We start from the raw sequence: 12934 nt of genomic DNA, 5'->3' as shown, positions 1-12934 counted from the left end.
AGTGATAATTCGATCCATTACTTTAATAAAAATGAAATAAATTTTACAAGTTCAATTATCATACATCACAAAATAAATAAATTAATGTGATACATGTATATAAGATTTCTCCATTTTCGAGATTCCTAGCAAATAATAAAATACAAATGATAATTTTATTTTTACGTCTTTAATTCGATTAGCCCGATGGGATGGGCTAGCTCGAAACCCGGACGTTTAGGATTAGGGTTGAAAATCCGATAAAATCTTTAGCTTGATTAGCCCGCACCCGATTAACCTGAAATTCGTTAGGACTGGTCCGATTGACATCCCTAGCGAATATCATTTTTAGAGTTGGAGGATCTTCGTGTTATTCAATGCATTTGTGATTAATAATATAGTTCTATATTTATTTCAAAAAATAAATTATGTGAACTGTCAATTGAGAATGAGTCACGCTCTCCCAATTGAAAAAAATGTGTGTGTTTGTATCGTAACAGAAAGTTAATATACAACAAGTTTAAAAGTATCGAATTTGATGATTGACCTTTGAAATTTATGTAATCTTCCACAAAAATAAAAATGAAAAAAATTGTATGTATTACATTTTAACTAGACCAAGAAGTAGAAAGAAAGAAACTTAAAATATTATGGAGTATTCGTTTGTAAATATAATTTTTTTTCCCTAAAATTTTGACATGATTTTTATTTTGTACTCACAAGTATATGAGCTTAACACTTTTTCTGATTTTTGATATCGACAAGAAAAAACTCTATTTTATTGTTGACATGGAGATCAAAATGCATATTTTAATCTAGAGAAGTTCAATATGAAACAATTAAAAATTGTGAAAGAGCTAGATAATGGACGAACATAACATAAATTGTGTAAATAAAAACTAATAAATTAGAATTCTGTTTTGTCAATATTAAAAATCGAAAAATACGTTTTATATATATATATATATATATGAGATGAGAGAAAAAAAATAAAAGTAATGTTAAATTTTAGAGTGTGATTTATTTATTTATTTATTTTTTATTTATTTATTTTGTATATTTACAGGGGAATACCCTAAAGAAAAAAAAATGTCTCTATTTTGCACTTTTTCCATTTAATACAAAGGATGTGAAACCGTTGTCTCTAACACTTAACTGTGTTAAATGTTAATAGCAAAATTTAATTAGAAAGGAAAATTAATAATGCAATCAGGCAATTACAGCTAAAACCCCTCTCTCTCTCTCCTGCCTAAAGGTTGAAACTTCAACTGACATTTTGATTTTGATTTGGCTAATTTGATTCCAGTTGAGACCGCAGACCACCATGATCGGAAGGAAAAGTGACTTTAAATGAGATTCCACTGATGTCTGGACTTCCAATTTGTGCAATTTCTTCGTAATTTTTTGTGGAAATACAAGGAAGCTGAGGGATTCAATGGCTTGGAGTAATCCATTGAAGGAGGTGGCGACTTCCAGGCCATTGTTCTTGACGATCTACGCGACCGTGATTATCGGAATCTTAGTTTCCTCATTTTATGTCTTCTCCGCAGTTTTCTCCGGTTCCAACTCCATCTCTTCCTCCTTCCTGGTTGCGTCCGGCGACAACGCCACTGGTGAGTCGACTTTCCGAGTTTAGATTTTTTTTAGAATGCGGATAAAACTTCTTCGTTTTTCGTAGTTATGCAGTGTTTACAATTAAATGCGAGTACGTTGCCAGTTGGCGGCTCGTGTACTGTCCTTGTATATTCTAATGTTACTTTTGATACGTCGGAATTTAGTTTGGCTGTTGTTGATTTTGGAGAGCTTCGATTTAATGAGTCTTGGTTTTTACGTTTAGTATGTTTTACTCGATAAATCAATGTTGACCTTTTGCTGCATCTGCCTGGGGAAGCACATACAGTTTGGTTTTAGCTGTGATGATGAAAAATGATTTCCTTTATTTATTTAATTACTTTTTTGGGAGGGTTACAATTGAGTTGACAATAAGTAATTGATGGCTGAATGTATAGTTGGACTGATCTTAAAAATCAGGGCTCCTTCCATTGCACTCATTAAGCTCTTCTACGATCTCAATCTAGATGACGTGTTCTAGATTGATCTTATAATCAGTGCTCCTTGCATTGTAAGCTATGACTCTGAGGAAAGCCTTATTGTTGTGATTGATTTTAGTGTGCACTAAAATTCTAACCGAAAGCAAGACTATACGAGAACATACACAGACACTCATTATTTCATGCTGTCCACTCTATGGCAGTTATCTATCTAATTATTTTCCATGGGGGAAACTATTTTGAAGGAAATCTCTGTTTATCAGTCCTTTCACGACTTATAAGCTTCTTCTGAAACACTTGGTTTAGCATATTGGGTTTGGGTTTACTATTTATTATTCTTTGATAGTACAATTTTTACAAATTTCATGGAAAATTAAACTTAAGTTTACACTTATCTGGTCTGCTAGGTTCATTGGACATTCTAAACATAGAATTGTTTCTTAATTCCAATTTCTTCTATAATAGTTCTATATCTACAAGTTCTTAACTGTGTGTGTGTAAGTGTGACTCTTCAGTTTTTCACCCAGGCTAAATGGGAATTGCCAGTTTCTATCAAATGCTCCTGCTTATGGGACTAAATTCAATCATACCTTTTTCACTCTTATATGTTAATCATGTTTGTTTGTTCCATTTCTCCCCCAGAAATAATAGATGATTCACAACTTTTATCCAGCCATCATAACAAGGCTAAGGACATAAGTAATTAGTACCCTTCAAATTAGTATTTTGTAACAAGTTTCAATATTTTGTCTTGGTGGTATCGTATGTAACTGGTGTATTTACAACTCTTATTTGGCCTCCCTGCATATTGCAGAATCACATTCAATATCCTTCCATCCGGCATCTGATTCTTCCAATCACGTAGTGGCTGGGGTGGCACCAGATAATACCTCTGAACATAGAAAAGAACCTCTGCAACCTATTTGGAAGGCACCTCCTCCTGGTACCAAAATGCCACCTTTAGAGATTTTCAAATTGACGAAGGACCTGGTTCGGAAAAGGGTGAAGGATAATGTTATAATTGTGACGTTTGGTAATTTTGCGTTCATGGATTTCATTCTGAGTTGGGTTAAACACTTATCAGATATGGGGGTTGACAACCTTCTTGTTGGTACGTATGCTCTGGATCGAGAAACATTACAATGTGCCACTTAATTGATATACTAAAATAGTCAAGCAACAATTTTCTGTCAGGCGCAATGGACATAAAATTGTTGGAGGCTCTCTACTGGAAGGGTGTTCCAGTTTTTGATATGGGTAGTCACATGAGCACATTAGATGTTGGATGGGGCACTCCAACATTTCATAAGATGGGTAGAGAGAAGGTTATTCTTATAGATTCTTTCTTGCCTTTCGGCTTTGAGTTACTGATGTGCGATACTGACATGGTCTGGTTAAAGGTATTTCTCAAACACTTATCAGCGAATGTCTTTCTGTTTATTCCTATAATCCATTTTGGCACATTCTTCTGCTGTGGATAATTCTGGGGTTTTTGAAGAGAACTACCATTCTGTTTGTATTCAAATGGGCAGATGCATGGGTTTATATGGCTTACTTCTGTCATTTATATGTTTGTATGTATGCTAGGCACAGTTTTATTTTACATGGATGACTTTGTGCTGATGCTTCTAACACTTGAGGTTTGATATATCCGATTCTTAGATGTCCTCTAAATAAAAATATTTTTCTGGATAAACATTGAAATCACTTATGGAGCTTCTTTCCTTTTAAATTTCATCTATGAGTATTCTGAGAGCCCCTTATTTTCCAAGCTACTCAGTTAGAAACAAAGTAGAGGAATAAAGTTTCTTGTCTTGAAATCTTTTAACAACTATAACTTGTTTTGAACAGAACCCCCTTCCTTATCTTGCACGTTTTCCTGAAGCAGACGTGCTGACTTCTACTGATCAAGTTTCACCAACAGTAGTAGATGACCGATTGGATGACTGGAAATTAGGTAACACGTCCAAGTATGAATTTTCTGTCACTTACTGCTTTCTCTTTCTGAAAGTGAAGAGAACTTTTCGCTGGACATCAATCAGAACATTTCTTGTTATGTTAATTTAATTAGGTAGATTCTTATTTTTATCTAGTTTTGTTGAAAAATATATTGGGGCAACTTCATTTTTCATATTATGTTTCCCCTGTTCTATAAAGAATGTTTTGACAATCATCGAAAAACTTTTGAGAGAAAATAGGACCTTTACTGAACAAAGGATTACTTTGTATAATTCAGTGGTTGTTTCTAAACCCACTAACAATATTAGGATACAAGAAAAAATTGTCTGAGGATATTGCAGATCTTCCAGTAACATTGCAAGAATCTGAAGATAGTGTCTGAAAACTGAGAGAACTCTTTGCTAGTCAATTGGCTTACAAATTTTCTTTATCTTAAATGTGTTTATATACATTTCATATCTACTTCTTCTGTACCCTCACGTGACTTTTTAATTTGTTCTGTGAACAGCTGGTGCGGCCTACAACATAGGAATTTTTCACTGGAGACCAACTCCATCTTCTAAAAAATTAGCAAAAGAATGGAAGGAAATGCTTCTAGCAGATGATAAGATATGGGATCAAAATGGTTTCAACGAGATTATCCGCAGGCAGCTTGGCCCATCTGTTGATGAAGATAGTGGACTTGCATATGCTTATGATGGAGAGCTTAAGCTAGGTCTTCTCCCAGCAAGTATATTTTGTAGTGGACATACTTACTTCGTCCAGGTGTGGTTTAGTTTTGTATGCTTAATTACAATTCAAATTTTAATTAATCTGACTTAACAGTTCAGTACCCCCCCCCCCCCCCAAAAAAATAATTAAATAAATAAATAAATAAATAAATTAAAAATAAATAAATAAAATAAAAATAAATAGAAAAGAGAAAGTGCTGCAATGAAATGATTTTGCAAGTCCTGAAGGTAAAAATTCAAGATGCATGGCGTTCCGATGGTTTTTCCTTTACTTGGCAGGCCATATATGAACAACTTAGGCTGGAGCCATATGCTGTGCACACCACATTCCAGTTTGCTGGTACTGAAGGAAAACGCCATCGGTTACGTGAAGCTAAGGTTTTCTACGATCCACCTGAGTATTATGATGCCCCAGGTTATCATTCTCTTCATCCCCCTCCCATTTTTATCATTTTATTTTGGCCTACCTGTTTTAGCCCCCCAAAAGTATTACTTAAGCATTAGAATTATCACATCATATCTGAGTAAGTAATTTTCTAGAAAAACTTCCATATTTTTTCAAAGTTATTACTTTGGGGTGTCCTAGAGAGGAGAACAATAAATGAGCGAAGGGAAATATTAAACAAATTAGGATGCAGCATGCAGGAGTACTGGCAACAATGAGAAACTATAGCGTGCCCAGTTCCGTGACTGATACTCAGGTTGTAGCATCAAGGGAATTGAGGCTTTATTCAAACAAAGTGCAGAAAATTTATGTTCAACTACCTTGTTTTTAGTTTTTTTTTCCAATATCATAGTCTATTCTCATTCTTTGGACATCATTGCAGGAGGATTTTTGACATTTAAACCTAATATTCCAAAGAATTTGATGTTAGATGGAGATCATAACATTGACTCTCACTTTGCCCTTGTCCATTACCAAGTATGTGCACATAGAATTTTCATTTCATTATATTTTTATTTTCAAAATGTCCTGTCTAGTGGAATTTTGTGCCTGTATTTTACTAAAACTGCTCCCTGACTTTCAGTTAAAGCAGATACGAACTGCTCTTGCCATTGCTTCGTTGTTGGGTCGCACATTGGTAAGAACTTATTGATTTTATTAACCATTGCCATTATTTTTTGTTTTATACTTCTGTATAAGTAATCGTACATTGAGTTGAGCCTTTCTTGATACTCTTGATTCTCTTAATATATATAATCATATTATTTCATTTTTTGATTGGTCATCCAAAACATCATGACTTCCTGATCAGAGAGTATTCAATTCTAGCCTGTCAAATTAGTACTTGACACATAAGTGCAGATGCTGCTAGTATAAAACAGTTTTTGTTGGTTTCTCAAATGCCATATATTTTGGTATTGAAGAAGTGACTTCTCTACTTGCTTGGAGTAGTTAAGTTTATCGACTAAGTCTCCTCCTTCTTTTCTGGTTGTAGTATAAAACAGTTGTTGTTGGTTGATTTACCTATTGCTAAGCCTCGTGAGAGAAGATAAGGTGTATTATGTACATAAGAAAGCAAGACTTCTTTTGGTTTGTGGCTTTTACTATAAGTTCAAATTTACAGTCCTGGAAGATCACATTTCTGCATGACATGGGATTCCTCGTTTTTACTGTGACTGCAGTAGTAATGACGTCTAGTACTAACATAAATATCTATGTGGATAGCATATGTAACCTCTAGTTTACTCACACATGTTTGGAGTTCATCTTGTGATCTTTGTTCTTATTTTGATTTTAGGTAATGCCTCCACTATGGTGCAGGTTGGATAGGCTGTGGTTTGGACATCCAGGGGTTTTGCCGGGCACCTTGACTAGGCAACCATTCATTTGTCCTTTGGATCATGTGTTTGAGGTATTACTGGTCATCTCTCTCCCAGTTTACGCTGTTAACATTGAGATGCAACCAAGATGTTGCTAAAAAAATGCTTGTTCTTCTTCCTAATAGGGAATCAAAGACAATGTTTATAAATGCAATATAACATGGTTCTTTAAGTTGCCTGTTAATGAAGTCTTTTCAGAGTAAAAAAGTGATAAGTCTGTGTAGGTGCAGCTTCTTCTTAGATGTGTACTCGAAATAAGTCATAAAGCTCTCTCGCACCCAATACAAGGAGTTACAGTGGAACTTAAAGTGGGAGACTGGCTTTTCTTTTCTTTTTTTTTTTTAAGTGGGAGACTGGCGTAAATCTGTTTTGTGCACTTAATAGGAGATTTACCTGATAATAATTTTCTTTTACTCTCTTCCTGCTCAATATGTTCAGTAAGCATCAGTTCCTACATCCTAGTTCAAATTAAATTGTCGCTCTCTGTGTGATAATACTCATTTTGCGTCACCAAGAACATGAGTTCTCATTTGTACTAATATGCAGAATGTTCTGTTCTAAGTTGCACTATTTCATGGTATGTTGCCTATGGACACAATCAGTTCAAAGTCTATAGATGTGAAGGTATAGGATAAGTTGGAAAAGCTTTATTGTCAATCTTCTGAAACAGTTTCCTTTAATTTTTAATGCAGGTTAATGTAATGTTAAAAGACCTCCCGGTGGAGGAATTTGGACCAGGGATTAATTTTAGAGAGTATTCTTTGTTTCAAAATCCTTATATGCCGCAGCAGGTCAATACTTTGACTTAGAACAGAAATAATGTGCACTCTGTGCTTTAGTGACATCCCCATCTTTTGTTTCAGGTGAAAGATTCATGGCTTGATGTGCATCTCTGTCAAGAAGGATCACCGGGTTGTGCAGTTTCAAACAGCACAAATCCAGCGGGAATTCTCAAGTTCCCTAAACAAAGTACAGAGGAAACGGTAATTCAGATTTTGACTAGGCTCATTTGTTTCGGTTTTGCTTCCTTTATATTCCCATCATCGGTGCTCAGGTGACATATAATGGTGTTTAACTTATGAAATTGGCTAGTTCTTTAACTCCCCCCCAAAAAAAAACTTAATAGTACATAAAAACTACTCTATCATATTCTAATTGTAAGTAGTAAGAATCAATAAATATTCTATCATGAAAAACAGTTTGTAAAATTAGTAATATGTACTTGGGGATGTAAGCTAGCTGAGCTTCGGGCTTCAGCTTGAGCTTGATTCAAGCTCTTACAGTTGAGCTCAAGCTCAGCTAGACCCAATATTATTGAGTTTCATGAGATGCTTGAACTTGACTAGTTGAGCATATAAGCTCATTAAGCTGTATAAGATGGGAAACAATAAAGCAGCAAGCTCTGGAAGTATTTGGCTTGTTGGATCAGCACAATAAACTTCTTGAGATCGAAATCATGCTTGAGTTCACATTTTATAACTAATAATCTTAAAGGAGTTCTTTCTTGAGCTGAGACCTGGGTAGCATGCGAAGGACCTATACTGAATATTATCTCGGGTCTCATCAACCTGAAGCTTGAACCTTTGATGAATGTTGTGATTGACTAGGTATCAAGAAACTGAATCAAAATTTTCAGTTAAATGTTACTCCTCAATAACCTACTTTTATCAGCTTTGTACCGTTTCCATACTTTGAAGCATTGAGATTGATTTTGAACCCTACTTGAAAATTTTCAGATTATTTTATTTAACATTTAACTTTTATGCTGCCACTAAACTGCCACTCTATCTTGCTACTTGTACCAAAGTTTTAAAAAAATCTTTTGTTCCTTACCTACAGTTCAAAACCATATTCTCACCCTTGAAGGATGTCAAAGTCATTCAGTTCTCATCAATGCAAGAAGCCTTCTTAGGATTCAGTGACAAGGCATGCTATTCCTCTCAACCAATTTTCTATTACTTATCATTCATTCTTGTATGCATACTGAAACTCGTATTCGCTCGAACAGGAGAAGGAAGAAAGATTCAGGAAGCGTGTGAAGCGGTATACAGGCATTTGGTGTTGTACGGAGGATCACACTCCAGGCCACATATACTACGACATGTATTGGGATGAGAAACCCGATTGGAAGCCTAAACCTCCCCAGACTCGAGAAGAGGATCACCCCCCATTTTGAGGCTTGTCATTTTGTAATCTTATACCTGCACTGCAAATCGGAGGATAAAGAAGAAAGCGGCAAAATGTTGCAATCCTTAACCACACGGTGTCTAGGTTTGATGGGGTATGCGAATCGAGCTCTCAAAATCTATATATAGACACCGACACGAGTTTCTTTTTTCATTTTCTCTTGTTTTTCTTGTTTTCCCATCTTTACTTCGGTCAGGTTAGTGTCAAAGCTTTTTCTGTAATCTGTACCTTAGAACATAATAAATACAAATTTTATGTTTATTCAGAAAGATGTTGGGCTCCAAGGTAGCCATGCGAATTTTTGTTAGTTTTGATGAAGAGAAAGAGTTCTTTTGCTCAATCGTATTACTTGAGAATCATTGTCAAATGCAATACTTTTTGTAATTGCATCTCAATATTAGGGATATTGGTTGATGCCTAAAAAATTGAAATTTCATTGTATCCTTTGTGACATATTGCATCTCATTTACTCCCTTGGTCCCATTACAAATGTCTCACTTTCTATAATGGGATGTCCTATTACAAATATCTCATTCATTTTTTGGCAATATATTTTCTCTCTGTACTTAATATTTAAATAATTTTCACAAACTCACTTTATCTACTTTTTACACATTTTTTAATATTCGTGCCCAAAAGTAATAAGATATTTGTAATGGGACGGAGGGAGTATTAGATAGTGAAATATCAATTTATCTTCGTGGACCTCTTAAATCCTTTTAGGTAAAAACTCGTGTAATATTTGGATGTATGATGCATTTTTCAATCTCTTATTAAAATTTATTGATTTGTAATTAATAATTAATCACAAATCAGGATAAATGCATTGCACATCTGAATTTGAATGTAAGACTTTTGACTCTACCATTAAACTAACACATAATAAAATAATTTTTTACGGTCTCAAAAAAAAAAAAAAAAAATTACCCATCTTTGTTTTATTTTTTTCTTTTGAAGCTCGTAATAGATTATCAGCTTGCAAGCATATTACATTACATATATTGTTAGGAAAGTAATGCTCGGGCTGATATTGGCAATCAAGCAATCTCTACTTGTAAATTTCAGACCAAGTTTAGGCTTTGGATTTGTAAGCCATCTACACTCTTCATGCATTCCCCTCCAACTCCACGAATTCAGCTCCACAGCCTCCATTGCCCCTCTACCAATCAAGAGATCCCATGTTGTCTATTCGCATGCGCCCCAGGTGCTCGACGAAATGTCTCACAGAGCCCAGCAAGAATCAACTCCATCGCCGGATGCGTTCAAGATTGTCCAACGCGTCATGGAGCAACCGAGCACCGCAAATGTCGCATTGGCGCACGCCTTGGCCGTGAAACAAGGGGCTCTGGCCCATTTGCGCACCGCCACTTCTCTGCTCACTGTTTATTCGAGGTGTAAGGAGTTGGCATCGTCGTCGGCCTTGTTTGCTGAAGTTGTTGGGAGAGATGTGGCGTTCTGGAACGCTATGATGAGCGCGTGCATAGATAATAACTGCTGCGAAGCTGCGGTGGGCGTGTTCAAGAAAATGGTTGTTGAGGGGAATGAATTCGATGCCATAAGTCTCGTTGCTTTGGTATCGGCGTATTCGAGTTTGAAAGCAGTTGGGAAAAAGGGTCAGGTTGTTCATGGATTGAGCATCAAAGCAGGGATGCTGGCATACACTGTCTTGAGCAATGCCGTGATTGATATGTATGCCAAGTGTGGCGCTTTGAGCTCGTCGGAGTGTGTGTTTGGGGAGGTGGAATTCAAGGACCTCGTCACGTGGAACTCGATTATCAGTGGCTGTTTTTACAATAGCCACCCCGAGAGGTCGTTGTGGTATATCAAAAACATGGCTTCTTGTGAGAATCGGCCTGATAGTATTAGTTTCTCCTGTGCCTTGGCAGCGTGTACTATCCTGCAGGAGCTCGATTTCGGGCTGGCAGTTCACTGTTGGGCGACCAAGTTGGGATACGCGGTGAGCAGCCATGTCTCGGTTTCTAACTCCCTTATTTCGTTCTATGCTCAGCTCCGAGATATCTCTGCTGCTGAATGTGTTTTTGGAGAAATGGTGATCAAGAATGTGGTGTCTTGGAATGCCATGATTAAAGGTTTGTTTCTGAATGAGCAAGCTGTGAGAGCGTTTCGCCTTGTACGTGATATGCAGCTAGTGGCATCGATTCAGCCTGATATGGCTACGGTTGTCACTGTGGTTCCATACTGTGCTGAACTGATGCTCCTAGGAGAAGGTAAAGCTGTTCATGGTTTCATCATTAGGAAAGGGATGGCATCCGAAACATCGGTTGTTAATAGTCTGATTAATATGTATTCCAAGTGCAGTAAACTTAAGGAAGCTTGGTGTTTATTCTTGACTATGCCAAAGAAAGACTTGGTGTCATGGAACACTATGATCTTTGGATATGCCCACAACGGGCAATACTGGGAAGCTCGAGCCCTATTCAAGAAAATGCTCGGTTGTTGTTCTACGTTCACCTTGCTAACTCTTTTGGCAGTTCTTCCATCCTGTGATTGTCCAGATTCAGTTCAATTTGGAAGATCGATTCATGGTTGGAGCATCAAGATGGGTTTTTTAAACCAAACATTTGCTGTGAATTCCCTCATGCACATGTACATTAGTTGTGGAGCCTTATCGGATGTTTCTGCATTGTTCAGAAGCACCTCTGTTAAGCTCGATGGTACTAGTTGGAACACGGTGATTGCTGGCTGCAGTCACAAGGGCCATTTCCGGGAAGCCTTGAATTATTTTGACTTAATGAGGAGGCGAGCTCAGGCTTACTGCAGCTCTGTAACATTTGGAAGTGTTGTGTCAGCTTGTGGGAATCTTGGGTTAGCGATTGAAGGGAAAGTAGTTCACGGTTTAGCTCTTAAAACGGGGGCAAGTAGCGATAGACGGGTGCAGAACGCGCTGGTGACGATGTATGGCAGATTAGGTGATTCGGAGAGTGCTACATTAGCATTCAACCTTAGTCACGATCACAACTTATGTTCATGGAATTGTGTGATATCTGCCATGTCACAAAATGAAGATGCCAAGAAAGCTCTAACATTGTTCCGTTCTCTTGAATTCGAGCCTAATGAGATCACCATCTCCACTGTTCTCTCCGCTTGTGCCCAGCTAGGAGCCATGAGTTACGGAAAGCAGATCCACGGGCACGTTTTCAGGTCAAATCTCCACAAAAATCCTTTCATATCTGCTGCACTAACAGACATGTACAGCAATGGAGGCAGGCTAGACATGGCCGAGCGAGTTTTCCTGCACTCACCGGAGAAGTCAGTTGCTGCGTGGAACTCTCTGATATCTGCTTACGGATTCCACAACTTGGGCTCAAGGGCAATCGAGACATTCAACGACATGATCAGGTCAGGGGGCCGTCCAACGAGTGGCTCGTTCACAAGCCTCCTCTCAGCATGCAGCCATGCCGGGCAGGTTGATGAAGGGCTCGCCTACTACGAGTGCATGATGAGCAGATTCAAAGTGGCGCCTGCAGCCGAGCACCATGTGTGCGTGGTTGATATGCTCGGGAGGTCGGGGAGGATCCGTGAGGCTCGTGATTTCATCGAGCATCTGCCTAGCAGAGGCGAAGCAGCGGGCGTGTGGGGAGCCCTGCTGAGTGCGTGCAGCTATCATGGAGATGTGGAGATGGGGAGAGAAGTTGCAGAAATCCTCTTCTCTATGGAGCCGGAAAATGGGAGTTACTACGTAGCGTTGTGTAATATGTATGTTGCTGCAGGGAAATGGGAGGAAGCTGTAGAGTTGAGAAGTGTGATACATGATAAACACCTCAAGAAACAACCTGGTTACAGTTTTATTGATATTGGTTTGAGGTAAAGATACATGCTTTTGCTTGCCTTAGCAATTTCTTTCGTCCCACTTATAATTGGCGTCTCACTTATAATGGCACGATATATAGAAATGAACACAGAGATTAAGAATGAGGTGTTAAGAATGTAAAGTGGGTAGAACCACATACAATTTTTGAATAGTTTCGTTATAAAAAGACAAACTAAAAAGGAAAGTATGTCATTATAAGTGGAACGAAATGAGTACTAACTGCTAAACTGTCATGGTCGAACAATTTGCACCCATGTCTTGCTCAATGATAATATATTTAGTGTAAGGGGCGTTATTAATCTAGATAGATAAAAATAGTACAAGTTGATTCATTGTTTATGAAAATGGGTTTGAAATTTGAAATACCCTGA

General features: G+C 37.5%; 2 protein-coding genes across 2 annotated transcripts; both read left to right on the top strand.

Annotated features, from left to right (window-relative positions):
• Positions 1-1141: 1141 nt before the first annotated feature.
• LOC131014892 (arabinosyltransferase XEG113) lies at positions 1142-9071 on the top strand. The gene is made up of 13 exons (XM_057943036.1): positions 1142-1592; positions 2845-3141; positions 3225-3430; positions 3882-3987; positions 4498-4754; positions 5000-5135; positions 5548-5642; positions 5749-5802; positions 6463-6576; positions 7237-7335; positions 7408-7527; positions 8384-8470; positions 8553-9071. The coding sequence occupies exons 1-13, from the start codon at positions 1415-1417 to the stop codon at positions 8718-8720; spliced, it is 1917 nt and encodes a 638-aa protein (XP_057799019.1). The 5' UTR covers positions 1142-1414; the 3' UTR covers positions 8721-9071.
• Positions 9072-9603: 532 nt separating this feature from the next.
• Positions 9604-12561, top strand: LOC131014876 (pentatricopeptide repeat-containing protein At4g19220, mitochondrial). Its single transcript, XM_057943011.1, has one exon. It carries the CDS (start codon positions 9747-9749, stop codon positions 12558-12560), a length of 2814 nt encoding a protein of 937 aa, XP_057798994.1. The 5' UTR covers positions 9604-9746; the 3' UTR covers position 12561.
• Positions 12562-12934: the final 373 nt, after the last annotated feature.

This window comes from Salvia miltiorrhiza, chromosome 3 (genome assembly GCF_028751815.1).
Source record: "Salvia miltiorrhiza cultivar Shanhuang (shh) chromosome 3, IMPLAD_Smil_shh, whole genome shotgun sequence".
NCBI classification, from domain to species: Eukaryota; Viridiplantae; Streptophyta; class Magnoliopsida; order Lamiales; family Lamiaceae; genus Salvia; species Salvia miltiorrhiza.
The sequence above is the reverse complement of the archived record's forward strand: the minus strand, read 5'-3'. Positions and strand labels throughout refer to the sequence as shown.